Genomic DNA, 15560 nt, shown 5'->3' with positions numbered 1-15560 from the left:
CAGAACAGATGCCTTATTTTGGTGGTAATTTGTTTACCTTGGTACTTGGACTAAGAAATAGCCAGAGGGGCTAAATTAAGAAAATAGTCCTAGGGGCGCCTGGGTGGCTCAGTAGTTAAGCATCTGCCTTTGGCTCAGTTCATGATCCCAGGGTCCTGGGATCTGGAGCCCTGCATCCGGCCAAGCACCTGCTTGGCAGGAAGCTTGCTTCTCCCTCTCCTGCTCCCCCGGCTTGTGTTCCTGCTCTCACTGTCTCTCTCTCTCTCTCTCTCTCTCTGTCAAATAAATAAATAAATAAATAAAATCTTTAAAAAAAAAAAAAGTCTTAGAGGCAAAATTAAACCCTTCCATTTTCTGACAACTACAAATGATAGGCATGCACAATGACTAATTTTAAACACACCAGTATTTTTTATTTCTCAGTGTAAAAATCAAACATGATACAGAAACCTTGAAATCTATCAGCAGGGTTTTTTTGTTTTTGTTTTTTTAATGTGACTGTGCACTCATTATGGTTCTAGCAAGGTTAGCATTGCTACATTTCAGAAGCTGACTTTCTTTAAACAGTCTTTACAGAGGAGTAGGACACCTTATAGTGCTCCCAATGGTTGGACTCTGGGTAAAACTCAAGAGGAGTTAAGAGGGAAGGTCACTGCTGGGCAGATAGGGCATTTCTGAGAAACCCAGATGAGAATGTTATGAGCACAGGCCGTGTCAAAACCACTCGGCAAGGCCTCCCTCCCTTCCTCCCTGGGGGAAGGCCACCCTGAGCCCCTTTGAACCCCCAAACCAGGTTCCCTTCTTCCTCCGCCATTCTGCAGACAAGGGTCATCCACAGACCACACGTGTGGTGGCTTTGGCAACCAGAAATTAAAAATAACCTATGGTTTTTCCAGTAGCCAAAATGATCCCTCACCAAAGCTCATAGACTGAGAACCTGAACATGCAAAACCACAGTCTGGGTGAAGAGATGTCTGCTTTTCAAATGACCTGCTAATTCTTTGCAACCCACAGTAATTTGGTTTCTGTGAACCCACAGAAGCAGGCCCACCAAAAAGGGTTTTTGTTTGCTAACCTGGAAAAGTCCTTGTATAAATGAGTCACTGGCACTGGGATCATTTTGAATGCTGCCCCATTTTCCTAAAGTGTTAAAATATCTGTTCTCAGTCTATTTAGGAGAGGAAGAAGCAAAGTAACTTCAGAAGCTAGGTCCCACATGCTTGAGAGGAGGTGGGTGACATTTTGGGATGCTCTCCAGGATTTCTAGAGTAGGGTCAACAGGGAGATGGACAGTGAGGACCATTTGAGGAAACTCTAAGTTACTTGGGGAGTCGATAGTCGAGAGCTCATGAGACAGGGAGGGAGCAAAGCCATTCTACTTCCCTGGCTACAATGTCATGAAGTATCTTTAGCATGAAGTTCACTTATACTGGTTCTAATTGTCAGCATATTCTTTACTCTTACACATTAAAATAACATGAAGGAAACTCTGTGTTTGAGATTAAAGGCCTCCACTGGCTACTGAATTACTGAATCATAGTCCTAGAATGGCCTTTGAATATCTCCATGTCTTTCAATTCACATATAGTGCATACAGTAGAAAACTTGTAACCATCTCAAACAGCCCCTGCCCAGTAACACCATCCCCTAGACAAAATTACCTAAGAGCTCATAACATACTCGGGAGGTAGATACTACATCCTTACATTTTTTAATCAAAACATTAACATTCCATTTTCAAACGTCAGCTCAATCAACATCAATGTATACAATAGTCCAGTCTTGTAATATTCAGAGGAAACTTGCATTCAGCTTTTTCAAAGTCCAAAGACCTGGTTATCATGTTGACGGCATGGTGGGGTACACACTATCTACAGCTTGGGTGAATGGAGCTACCGTCCTGTGTTCTGAGCTCATGCAAGTCTGAAGCCTACACTTCTCTTGAGGGCTCTTCTGAGTCCACGGTCCTTAGAGAAAATGGTTCCAGCCCTGGCTTCACTGATCATTCAGAGAACCATTCAGTCCTTCAGCTTTAGAGAACAGAATCCTTTTCCTAGGGTGGCCCAGGTCTAGCCTTTGGTTTCAGGCCAAAATTGTCTTCTTTACAGGCACTTAAGTCCCAAATCCATTGTTTTTCTGAACTCTGCCTATAGAGAGAGGTTCTCTGATCTATACTCTCTGAGCATAAAAATAGCTCCCAATTCTTTAAAAGAGAAGAGACATCATTGTGTATCTCTTATCTTCCTCTGCAAAGCCTGATGGTATTTTCTAGGACAAAATTTACCTTGCTCCACTATCTTTTTATTTTTTATTTTTTAAGATTTTTATTTATTTATTTGACAGACAGAGATCACAAGTAGGCAGAGAGGCAAGCAGAGAGAGAGGAAGGGAAGCAGGCTTCCCTGCTGAGCAGGGAGCCCAATGCAGGGCTTGATCCCAGGACCTGGGATCATGACGTGAGCCAAAGGCCGAGGTTTTAACCCACTGAGCCACCCAGGCGCCCCATTCACTCCACTTTCTTGTCTTTAGCTCTTAAATCTCAATTCCAAGTCTTTGTGAAAGAACTTGGCTGTCTCTGAAGGTTCAAATCTTGAGTGGTTTGGTTTCTAGATCTCCACTAGAGACCAATGGATCTGTTATCTGTGGGGTACACTTTAAAGTTAGGATAGTAGCCATTTATTTTATTTTATTTTTTTAAAGATTTATTTATTTATTTGACAGACAGAGATCACAAGTAGACGGAGAGGCAGGCAGAGAGAGAGAGAGCGAGAAGCAGGCTCCCTGCTGAGCAGAGAGGCCGATGCGGGACTCGATCCCAGGACCCTGAGATCATGACCTGAGCCGAAGGCAGCGGTTTAACGCACTGAGCCACCAAGGCGCCCCGGACACTAACCATTTAATATTTCCATTATGATCTTACTGCCTGTGTTGGGCTTTTTCCTTTAAAACATGCTAAACCTCACATTTGGCAGAGGGGAAAAAGCAGAGGAGGAGAGTAAGAATGGTGATACAGAGACTACTTGGAAAAACTATGTTGGTGTGAGATTTGTTCATAACACAGTGTTTCAACTGAGCAAAATTTTGTGCTTTTTTTCTTTGCAAAAGAAATCTGAGGTCACTTTATATCTGGGCCACTGTGAATATGGGCCTAGCAAAATGTTAAGCACTGCATTTAAAGGGTGAGAAAAGTTGTCACTGACAAAGTCAGAAGCTGCGTCAGGAACAGTTCAGAGTCGGTAATAAGGGAAAAGATTAGTTAGCTTATCTGTGTCAAGCAAGGATCTTTTAGGGAGAATGACTTAAGGAATCTAAAGGCTGGTGGATTTATCTATATCTTTTTTTCCCCTGGTAGTGGTGGTGGAAGTAATGGGGGAGACACTTCTGTTTAGTTCTTGCCAGTAGGAAGTACCTGTGCAGCAATTCAAGAGGAGTGATGAGGAACATCTGGAGAGCCAATTCCCTTCCCTTCCCCCCTCATCCCAATTCTGTCACCTTGGCTGCAAGGGAACTTTTCGTGGGGTTGGTTATTCCCTGGATTGTGGCCCCCTGGGTGTGTGGTGGGAAGTGACAGACAGCTCAGATCTACAGGCTGCTGCAGGACCTCACTGTCCAATGTGGTTGGATGTGAATCCTGACTCTGCCCTTCTCTTTAAGCGACCATGCTAAGATTGTCCTTCACCCTCTCCCCGACCCCCAGCACAGGGAAAGGGCATTTATTGACATAAGCGGTGCCTTACAGAAGGACATGTTTACCAGTGTGGTGATAGCCACTACATACTACCTGGTTCAACTTGATGGTTTACAAACGTGCAGTTTGCATATACAAATTTTCTCTGCACTCTGTGTGCCCCAGCTAGGCCCAGAAGGCTACAATGAAAGTAGCATTTGTGAGTGGTCACTGCGCTTAGAAAACTGACCTCAGAAGAATGGAAATCATTCAGAAAATCTGTTAGTCACAGGGAAAATGAGGCATGTCTTCAAAAAAAAAAAAAAAAAAAAAAAAAGTCCCCAGCTTAGTGGGATGGGCCTCTTTCACTATCTTAAGGAGCCAACACTGGTTTCTTCAGAAAGACTTTCCCACTAATCTGTTGGAAATGCTTGCTTTCCCCAGTTTTCTCTCCAACCAAATTCTCTTTCTTTTGTCCCCTGAAGAGTCAGCAGGACGTGTGGCATTTCAAGAGTATAACAAGGAGCAACTCTGCCACAATGCGTGTCAGTAATCTGGCGTAGCTTGGAGTCTAGGATTACGGAAATACAGTGAAATGCTGAGGACTACGAACTGAAATACATCCAGTCTTTTAGCCGAAATCTCAAACATGTTGGGACTGTTACCATGGAATTTCACAAAATCTGTTTTCCTGAGACAGACACCATGCTACAAAGAAGGCTAAGCCATTTGTGCAGTCTGAGGGGGAACATTTTAATTACTGGCAGCACATAAGTTAGTTGAGTTTGAATCTAATGCCTAAGCCCTTTTGAAATACCAAGGCAGATACGTAAAATGCAAATCTAACAGGAATTGGGGATTCTTGACTCTGGTAGAAGTGTGCATAAAACTACTCTCGATTTGTAAACAGATTCCATGAAGTTGTCCCTGGAAGCAGAATTTATTCTAACACCAGTTCTTAAAAAAGAAAAAAAAAAAAAAAGGCTTTGGTAAGCAGCTGCAGGTGCCACTTTGTGTGTACACTTTGGGGCAAGATCAAAATACCTTCCTGTTTTTTGTTCCTCCCCACCATCCTCTTCACATTCACAACTCAGTAGTTAAAGGAAAAATTTAACACTACCATTTTCACACCAAAGAAATGTGAAACAGGTATTCACATACATATTCTCCTGCTTAGTACCCATACATGAAAAGGCTTAAAAGATAACTGAAGCTACAGCATAATCACATAAATTTAAAGCTGGAAGGGACCTTAGAGAGCGTTTAAGCCCAATTCTTTATTGTTAAAGAAACTTAGTTTTAAGAGTTTAGTGATTTGCCCAAAGTCATATAGCTAATTAGCAGCCAATATGGAATTTGCAAACAGATCTTGGGACCTCTACTGCAGTACTAATTTTACAATTATCCCTGCACTTTTCCTTGATAGCATATCTCTCATAATTAATGACAAAGCTGGCCAATAGATCTGCAGAGCCAAGAGCAGACTTTCAGGAATCTTCCTGGCATACAGCAGCTTAAAACAGGGAGAAAACCTTATCCGCCTTGATGAAGGAGAACCTGTTAGCAGGGGTACGCCTCTCTTCACTTCTTCAGGAAGCTTAACACTGAACCAGACAATACTCATGATATCTGTCCCTCATTCATCTCCTGTGGGAAAGGGGAGACTAAGTCATGCTTTTTGGATTGTCTATTTTCTGTCAAAAAAAAAAAAATTATCGGCAAGTGTGCCTTAGGTCTGTATACTAATGCTCCGTGAAGGAGACCAAGAACGTTCACAGAGCTGCCCCTCTCCTCCTGCTGCTGAACTATTTCCCCCTCAGAGTCCAGTTCTGCCAATTTCAACGACAGGAAATGTATGCCTTAACAGACAACTTTGTGAAGTTTCAATGATAGTCTATGTTTAAAACCATTAGTTCTTCTGGTATAGAATTTCTCTTATACAGGACTGGTTTAACCCAAAGCAGTTTTTTAATTGGTATGGGAGGCTAGAAGCAGAAGTATCATCGAATAACTTGATTTTTTTTTTTTCCTTGTGTGATAAGAAATGGGTCTGCTGCTTGGAGACTGGGGTCTTCAGGAACTGGTAACAGATACTTATTTTATCACTGTTCTTTTCCTTACTATTAGACTCTAATTAGGGATGAGGAGATTATATCCTAGACTTTCAGCCTCTGTTAAGTGCAGAAGGGCATGTCTTCCCACCGAAGTTAGCTGGTGAGCTCTTCTTATGGACCTGGGTGTATGACTTTTCCACATATGGCACTGTATCTCAGAAAGAATGTCTCATGCAGCACAGCTGGGGGACTCTTTTGACTGGCAACAAACTCCAAGGACTGCTTGTTCTATTGCTGCAAAAGGTAATGACCAAATACTTCAATGGCTTTTAAATGTCATAAAAACTCAAGTCCCCGATGAGAAAACAAAGGTCTCACAAAAATGATAACATGATATAAAAGCAAACAATTTCTCAATGAAGACAGCATTTCTCTGTTGTCCATGTGAACTTGACCCTTTGGACACTAAAAGTGGTATGGAAAGGGGTTTGGAACTGAGTTTGTTTGGAGAATAGCTTGTTAGGCGGGGTGTCGGTTTTTACAAATTATGTTGAATCCTCAGGCATAAATCATCTCTGGGACCAGATGTTCACTTTAGCATGGCTCTGTGCTCTCCTCTGGCTATGTGAGATGAGAACTCATACCGATCATGGCTTCGATATCCGCACATGTTACACTCAAAAGGGTCACGAAAGCCGTGGCAACCCATGTGAATAGTGAACATCACGTAATCCAGGAAGAGGACTCGACAGTGGTCACACCGATACACATCCATCACCTCCCCTTCTTTGCTGATCACTTTGATGGAGTCTCTCGGACAGATGGGTGGGGGCTTGAGGAGTTCATAAGAGCGGGGGACCTCCTTCAGAAGTGGTATCCCATTGCGGACCCTAGCGGGGACCATGTGATTTTGCTGGTAGATGTGATTCTGGCGTTCTTCGTGGTTGCTGTCAGTGTCCGTGGAGTCATGGCCACTATTGTTGGGGGAGAGGCCTCTTTCAGAGGGCAAGCTCTTCTCTGGCAGGTGGATATTCTTCTTTTCTAGGTCTTGGGGGGTACCGTTTGGCATTTCGGCACGGGTGAGGGCTATCGGATACATACTGCTAATTACTGGAACCATCTCTGAGGTGGGAGCAGGTGGGGTCTGGACCAAGGGGCGCAGGGCTTCAGCACCAAGGTAGCTGATGGCATTATTGATGGCTTGGTCCATCATCCGGGTCTGGATTATCTCACTCTCTTTCTCGTACATATAGCTAGGATTATAGTTGACGTCAAAGCAGTGACGCTTCTCACCTAGAAGTGAAAGAAAGAATTATAAGAGGAAGAACACAAAGGCAGAGCTTGTTCAATAATCTTCCGGAATCCTTGAAAAGGGAGGAAAGACATGCGGCTTGCTTAAGAACACCCAGCCCAGGCAGGATGCTTCCATTCGGAGCTGGGGACAATCTCAAGGGACAGTGGCTGACAGCACACATTTGGATAGTCAAAATGAACTAAGCCAGTAGGCAAAAGGGGGAAGTCAGAGATGTTGTTAAGCTGAAGCTACAATGTGAGCTGTTTCTACCGCTCACATCAGAGGGGTGTGCTGGAGAAAAGCAGAGAAAAAGAAACAAGAGGACAACAGGGCAGGGTGCCAGGGAGCCAGGGAGCTGCCCCTGTGCAGGAGCGTGGCCACCTGTGCACTCCGACTGTCCATGGCCTCTCAGCACCCAGTCAATTCCCAAACTATTATTGTGCTTGTTATTTTCTGCTTGTAATACAAGGGAGCTCGGGGGACGGAAGTGCTGCAAGAAGTGGAGACACTCAGCAACTGGCCTCGGCAGCTTTTTAAATAGCTACAGAGGCAGAAAAAATAGCCCCCAAACCTCCAACTTATCACTCCCCAAACACATCGTCACCAGACCGAGATTTAGTAAAAGAACTTCAAATGTAGAAAGTTTTAGAAAAGTTTTCTTGAAAGATCATGGTCTTTGTCCCTTTTATAAAGTACATTATTATTTTGCTTGAAAAAAAAAAAAACAGTATCATTGATACACATATGATCATTAGGGCCCATCTCACATTTTTTTTTTTTAAAGACTTTATTTATTTATTTGACAGACAGAGATCACAAGTAGGCAGAGAGGCAGGCAGAGAGAGAGGAAGGGAAGCAGGCTCCCGGCTGAGCAAAGATGGAAGACTCGCTTCCCCACTGATGGAAGGCTCGATCCCAGAACCCTGGGATCGTGACCTGAGCCGAAGACAGAGGCTTTAACCCACTGAGCCTCCCAGGCGCCCTGGGCCCATCTCACATTTAACTGAAAAATTTATTTGTGGTCACCCTCTCCTACTGCTCATGTCAAACTGCTGAGAAATTCTGAAAACAGAGTTTAGCCACCTTTGGGGCGTGTGGGTGTTTGTTAGAAAACAGAGGCTCTCTGGCCACAGGGAAGGCAGGAGCAGGGTCTGCCGTGATGGCAGATGTGCTCGGTGGTGAGTGGCTGGTAGAAGGCAGAGAAAGCAGGATGTGTCAGGTACTGAAAGTGAGGCTACCATATTGCTAATGCTTTTCCATTCTGCAGACACTAGATTCTGGAGAGATTTGCTGAACCATATCCTCTCTTCTGCCACACTCCCTAGGCATGTTATGGTTCCCAGACCTGTCACTGCCACACAGTAAAGGGTCCAATAATGAAAGAACACAAGGAAACAAAATAATTGGAAAAACCAGTTCCTGTTCTTGAGGAATTTCCAACTTAGTGGGAGAGAAACAAGACCTGTATCCGTGGAATTGGAAAAAAAATAAATGTTAGAAGTTGTGAAAGAGTTGTCCTGCTCTGTGGGGACCTTTGATTTTATTCACTTTTTTTTAAGACTTTATTTATTTTGAGAGGTGGGGAGGAGAGCACTCATGGGTGCAAACGGGGAGAGGGGCAGAGGAAGAGAGAGAATCTCAAGCAGACTCCACATTGAGGGCAGAGTCTGACAAAGGGCTCAATCTCATGACCCTGAGATCAAGATCTGAGCCGAAATCAAGAGTTGGACCCTTAACCAACTGAGCCACCCAGGAACCCCTGATTTTATTCTAAATGCCATGTTTGAGGCACTTAAGCAGGGGAGTAACATGTCTTCTGTAAAAAGAATTATAAGGCACGATTACAGCAGGTTGGTGTAAATTGCATATTTAAGTGTTAAGGAAGTGCAAAAAATTCAGGAGTACCTGGGACAGGGAAAGCATTTCTTAGAAAACCGAGATTTTGAGAAGAGTCAATATTACTAGTACAACTTAGATTTTCAGAGAGGTCAACAAGACAATCGAGGGAGGAGCCTGACTGAAGGCAGGGAAGTGGGACTACATAGCACATGACCAGGGAAGAGTAAGAGAGTCTGGCTGTAGCTGTATCTGGAAGTATGAAATACAGAATTTTCAAACTTCACTTATTCCTTCACATTCTGCAATACTGACACCTCAGGGTAATGTGGTGGTTGAATGCCTGGGTTCTTGGATCACGTGGACTGGATCTGACACTGGCTCATCAGTTACTCGTTGGATGGCCTTGGGCTAGTTATTTGACATGTCTGTGGCTCCGTGTCCTCATGTGTAATGGGATAATAATTGTATCTACCTCCCACGGTCACTGAGAAGTGCATGGAACAATGCCTGATATATAGAAAGCACCTGGTAAATGTGACAGTGTTTTGTTTTGTTGCAGTGAGCTCACATTTTTTTTCTTTCTTTCCTTCTCTTTCTTTTTTCTTCTTCCTTTCTTTCTTCCTTCCTCTCTTTCTGCCCCCCTCTCTCTCTTCCTTCCTTCCTTCCTTTCTTTCTGGCTAAAATAAATTTCCTTTTTTTAAAAAAAATTTTATTTTATTTTATTATTTTTAAAGATTTTATTTATTTATTTGTCAGAGAGAGAGAGAGCGAGCACAAGCAGACAGAGTGGAAGGCAGAGTCAGAGGAGGAAGCAGGCTCCCCGCGGAGCAAGGAGCCCGATGTGGGACTCGATCCCAGGACGCTGGGATCATGACCTGAGCCGAAGGCAGCTGCTTAACCAACTGAGCCACCTAGGCGTCCCTAAAAAACATTTTAAAATTTATTTTTGAGAGGGAGCATGTGTGAGCTCACAAACAGGGGGGAGGGGCAGAGGGAGAAACAGACTTCCCGCTGAGCAGGGACCCCCCCCCCTCATTGCAGAACTTGATCTCTGGACTCTCAGATCATGACCTGAGCTGAAGGCAGAGGCTTAACCAACTGAGCCACCCAGGAGCCCAAAATAAATAAAATCTTTTTTTAAAATTGTTATTTATTTATTTTGACAGAGAGAGAGATCACAAGTAGGCAGAGAGGCAGGTAGAAGAGAAGGGGAAGCAGGCTCCCCACTGAGCAGAGAGCCCAGATGCGGGACTCCATCCCAGGACCTTGAGACCATGACCTGACCCGAAGGCAGAGGCTTTAACCCACTGAGTCACCCAGGTGCCCCTAAATAAAATCTTAAAAAAAAAAAAAAAAGAAAGAAGAAAGATAAGGAAACAGAGAGATTTATTTAAGTTTTGATCATATATTGTGAATACCTGGACACAAAGAACCCCTCTCTTTGTTAAAAACAGAGATTACCAATTGTGAGATCAGTTTGAAAGAAGACTAACATCAAATTAAGTCTAAATCTTTTTCCTTGGTATAATCAGGGAGATTGAGAGAGAACTTAAAAACAAAATAATTTTCTTGCCCTGTGGGCTTCCTGGCACTTTGCATCCCAGATTTAGGGAGATATTGAAAAAAGTTAACACGTGGTAGAACCAAAAGATGGGCATTCTGAATGACCAACCATATGATTAGATTTGAACAAAGAGCAAACCGCTTCATGCCCTTAAGCAAGGTAGGCTTGCATCAAAATGTTATTTTCCAAATATTACTGGAAGAACCAAGTGTAAGACCAGAACAATGAGGAACTGGAGCCAGAAAGACCAGCTAAAAGATCTAATCGAGTAAGATGGATTTGTCCTGTGTCCACACTATCTTAAGGCCAACCTGACAGTTTCTAGAAAAAAATCTGCAAAGAAAAATACCCTGCCTTAGCAACTCAATGAAAAACAACAGGAAAGTAGACCTTTTCCAAGGTCACCAGTGGTTCCTATTTTCAACTTCCAGATTGGATATATCTTTGATCAAAGGTGTTTGAAAGAGTGAGGCTGAGAACATGAAAGCCAGCTAAGGTCACAAATATTCATTCCCCTGAAAGTGACACAGAAATAATGAACTTTGGTTTCTTGGCCTTTTCGAGGTCATTGATGATTTCCCAGTGTGGCTGGCTCTACTCTGCTCCTCAAATACCAGGGTCCCCTGAGAATGTTTTTATCTTTTTGTCTAACGGAGAGGTTCCAGAAAGTTTCCGGGGTGGGGCAGGCACATCACAAACTCTGCTTTTATCCTTTCTCCCAAGAGTTTGCTTTACTGAACTAGACCTACAGTTTCACAGTCTCTCCCACCTGCAGCACATGTCAGAAGACAGCTGAATGCTCAAGTTGTAAGAGACAAAACAGTAAGAGGAAAATACACCCCTGGATGAGTGGAAATATGTGACTGAGTTCTGTGGTTAAGGCAGACCATTGTTCATTGTGAAGACAGGAGAGCCTCAGATCTTCACGTGCATGCAACCTGCAATCATCAGATCCCCTCATCTCTGAGTTACGGTAACTTGAGTAGTGCAGATGATTATCAGTCACCTGTAGACACGATGACTCAATGTGTATGAAACCCAGAAGGGGTAAGCTACAGTAATTGAAAAGCCAACAGCTCACGTTTCTTTAGTAACACACTCATAAAAAAGGTTAGTCAAACCACAAGAGTATAACTTCTCCCAAACCTGCACGGAGCCTCTAGTCCAGCTTGTAGTCAGAATCATACCACACCTTTGAATGATTAATGATCGCAGCTTCAGGCTGAATTAGAGGTTTCCTTCTGATCACAACTGGCAACAGCAAGTCCTGACTTTAAGAACCAGGACCATTCCTTACCTGTGCTATTTTTTTTTTTTTTTAAGGTGTCCATCCCTACCATCAAGGCTTTGGTAAAGATTTTAAAGATTTTATTTATTTATTTGACAGAGATCACAAGTAGGCAGAGAGACAGGCAAAGAGAGAGGGGGAAGCAGGCTCCCCGCTGAGCAGAGAGCCCAATATGTGGCCTAACCCAGGACCCTGGGATCATGATCTGAGCAGAGGCTTTAACCCACTGAGCCACCCAGGCGCCCCAAGGCTTTGGTAACTTTAAACCGAGTAACTGGCTGACCCGAAGAGCTGCACTGGGGAGAGGATGTATGGTTGTTGGCTTCCAAGTGCCAACTTGAAAGTACAGAATCACCACCTAGAGCTAAAAGGGACCTTAACTGAGCACGTGAATTCAGACCTCTGCCTTTGGGGCCGAGTGACAAGATCCACCACCCTAATCTGTTTACCTCTGGTTTTTATACTTCACGCTATCTAGCACTCTGCCTTATATATACTGCTACCAAGAACAGCTATGATTTATTGAGCATTTACTATATATCCAGTATTGTCCTAGGTACTTCTTGCATAAAATGAATTAGCATCTCTGAGTCAGATGAAAAGCCTAACCTACAAACAGGTTAACTTGCCAAGGTCACTTAGTTAGTAAATGGAGAACTAGGATGCAGCCTAAGGGCCAATATATATAATCTGTCTGTGTCTTACCAGGGAGAGGGAGAGAGAGGATCTTAAGCAGGTTCCATGCCCAGTGTGGAGCCGGACGTGGGGCTCTATCTCACGTCTCTTGAGATCATGACCTGAGCTGAATTCAAGAGTCAGATGCTTAACTGACTGAGACACCTGGGTGCCCCTGTGCTTGAGCTTTAAGTGATGTTTCCTGGCTGCTACCATGGCTGCACAATCTCACCACTGGGAGTGGCTTCAGATTCTCTGCTGGGATCGTCCCATAAGCAGTGGACAAGCAACTGTGCTTTGTTCCATGTGGACCAGCACCGTGCATTCAAGAAATATCTATGATGCACAGAGTTGCTGTGGTGTTTGTATGTGCTTAACAGAGTGCCTAGCATATGTAAGCACTCAGTAAGTGCTAGATCTTTTATTATTACTATTATTATTAGCCTCACACCATGTTAGGTGCTTTGAGGAGTACAAACAGAACTACAGTCCAACAGGAGATGCAGCATTTACACAATTTCATTACAAATTGGTACCCCTAAAACTATGTGGTGGGACAAAGTATAGTCAACAAAGTGAAGAGAGAAAAATACAGCTTCTCAAATATGCCAAGTAATGTGGGACAAATATTACGTTTATTTTTAAAACTCTCCTTGTAATCTGAGGAGGTGGCAGTGGTGGTGGTGGAGACAGTTCTGTACATCACAACAAACTGTTAAACTCATCCTGAGTACAGTGGGAGAACAGAGCAGAAAGAGAACTCAGGAGACTATGGGAATGTAGACCACGTGTACTTTTTTTTTTTTTTTTTAAAGATTTTATTTATTTATTTGTCAGAGAGAGTGAGCACAGGCAGACAGAGTGGGAGGGAGAGGCAGAGGGAGAAGCAGGCTTCCTGCTGAGCAAGGAGTGTGATGTGGGACTCAATCCCAGGATGCTGGGATCATGACCTGAGCCAAAGGCAGCCACTTAACCAAGTGAGCCACCCGGGGAATCCTTTTTTTTTTTTTTTTTAAGAGATTTAGGATGCCTGGTTGGCTCAGTCGGTTAAGCCACTGCCCTTGGCTCCAGTCCTCCATGGGGCTCCTTGCTCAGCGGGGAGCCTGCTTCTCTCTCTGCCTATGTCTGCCACTCTATCTGCTTGTGCTCTCTCTCACAAATAAATAAATAAAATCTTTAAAAAAAGATTTATTTATTGGGGCTCCTGGGTGGCTCAGTCAGTTAAAGGTCTGCTTTCAGTTCAGGTCATGATCTCAGGGCCCTGGGATCAAGCCGTATGTCGAGCTCCCTGCTCAGTGGGGATTCTGCCTCTGCCTCTGCCTCTCCCTCTGCTCTCTCTCTCTCTCTCTCAAAATAAATAAAATATTTTAAAAAATAAAACAAATAAAGATTTATTTATTTGTTTTAGAGGGGGAGGGGCAGAGGGAGGAGAGAGAGTCCTAGGCAGACTTGTCACCAAGTGTGGAGCCTCAAGCAGGGCTCCATCCCAGGACACAAGATCACCACCTAAGCCGAAACCAAGAGCTGGATGCCTAACAGGCACTCCAACCACATGTGCTTTTTTTTTCTTTTTTTCTGTGTGTACTTTTAAGGGCAGATGGGAGGGAGGGCATTCCAGACAGACAGCCTGGACAGAACCATTACATACAAAAGGGAAAGTATTACACAGAAGTGCAAGTAGTTCACTGTGGCTGAATTAAAAGATTAGTTGGCTGAAATGATAAATTTAGAAAAGGTAACTTGGAGACAGATTGTGCAAGGCTCAGAACACCTGGGTGGTTCAGATTTTATTCCAATGGGAAGCCACTGAAAGGTTTTTTGAAGGGGAGGGGGATGATTTGAACTTTAGAAATATAACACATTTCCACTATTATAGGCACCATGAGGGGTGATGGGAAATACTTGGGTTTTCTTTTTAAGTTTCTTCAAGTCACTGAACTGTACCTTCTTTTTCTTTTTTTTTTCTTTTTAAAGATTTTATTTATTTATGTGACAGAGAGAGAGATCACAAGTAAGCAGAGAGCCTGACACAGGGCTTGCTTCCAGGACCCTGAGACCATGACCTGAGCCGAAGGCAGAGGCCTTAACCCACTGAGCCACCCAGGCATCCCTGAACTGTACCTTCATGCCATCTCCCATGTGCACTAACGCTTACAAAAGAGTTGGGGACCAGGCAGGAGGGTAAATGGAATATCTGTGAGGTGATGGCTCTGCTCTCAAGCTAAATGAGAGTAAAGTGACTAACATTTCTTTCAGGAGGAGGAAAGTAGAAGGGAGCCACAGAATAGGCAGGAAGGAGAGCAAACACAGAGAGAGCCATGGGGTGGCGTGGGGTGAGGAAAACTGAGGTGAAGACCATGTTCTGTTGGGGCAGAAGCCTTGTCCTCTACGAGACAAGCTATTCGGGTGTCACCAGTTCCGATGGAGTCACCAGGGGAAAACTACTTTTCTCAAGAAAATACACCCTCTGGGCGGGAAATGACCACCCTTCTTCAGGGGCTTTTTCTTCCACCAGCTTTCAGTGACTACATTCCTCTCTGTCCAGAGCCTTGGTGCAGCACACATGACACATGCTGCTCAGGGTGACCTCCCAGGGCAGGAAGGCCTTGGACTGTAGCTCGTCGTAGGCCTTTGGTCCTTACCCTGCTCTGTCACCGCTAGGTGCATCTCTCCATCTCTCCAATCCTCTCTCCTTCCCTGGGAAAAGACCTCTGCTGGGTGTTCCTGATATCCCTTCAAGCTCTAAAACGTTATGATTCTGTAGTACTTATAGGATTATAATTTCAGCCCTTCGGGAAGGGGTAGTAGAAGATACTTTTTGCTGTTAGAAACGGGTATTCAAACTGCTTCCTGCCGCTCTGTTAACCAAAGCAGACAATTTCTCATTAGTTACTTCACAGGGAGAATTGATGGTGTTTGTTGAAGTGTCAAAACCTCACTAACATGTTTACCGCGGGTGAGTGAGATCTTTTTTCATGTTCTTTTCAACATGCAAACTTCCTTTAATAAAATAATACATAAAATTAAAAATAATAAGGAGATGCTATGGTAACCACTTTGGTCGGAATAACACATCTGTTTTTGGAGAAAGAATGAAAATCAGAAAAAGAAATATGCAGAAATGTAGTCATTTTCCTCCTCCCTCCAGGAGAGAAATCTGGCCTCTATTTTGAGCCAAG

The 15560-nt window shown here is 43.7% G+C and overlaps 1 protein-coding gene across 5 annotated transcripts in view; it reads right to left on the bottom strand.

Annotated features, from left to right (window-relative positions):
- Nucleotides 1–388: 388 nt before the first annotated feature.
- Nucleotides 389–15560, bottom strand: part of IKZF3 (IKAROS family zinc finger 3) — a 93148-nt gene continuing 77976 nt past the window's right edge. For all 5 annotated transcript variants that reach the window (XM_004764633.3, XM_045069984.1, XM_045069985.1 and 2 more), the window contains one exon: nucleotides 389–7014. In XM_004764633.3, the coding sequence (XP_004764690.1) occupies nucleotides 6311–7014 (704 nt within the window). In that variant the 3' untranslated portion in view covers nucleotides 389–6310. The remainder of the gene's footprint in view (nucleotides 7015–15560) is intronic.

Source organism: Mustela putorius, unplaced genomic scaffold (genome assembly GCF_011764305.1).
Source record: "Mustela putorius furo isolate JIRA1106 unplaced genomic scaffold, ASM1176430v1.1 tig00003962_pilon_pilon_pilon, whole genome shotgun sequence".
Taxonomy (NCBI): domain Eukaryota; kingdom Metazoa; phylum Chordata; class Mammalia; order Carnivora; family Mustelidae; genus Mustela; species Mustela putorius.
This window is presented reverse-complemented; position numbering and strand designations above follow the sequence as displayed.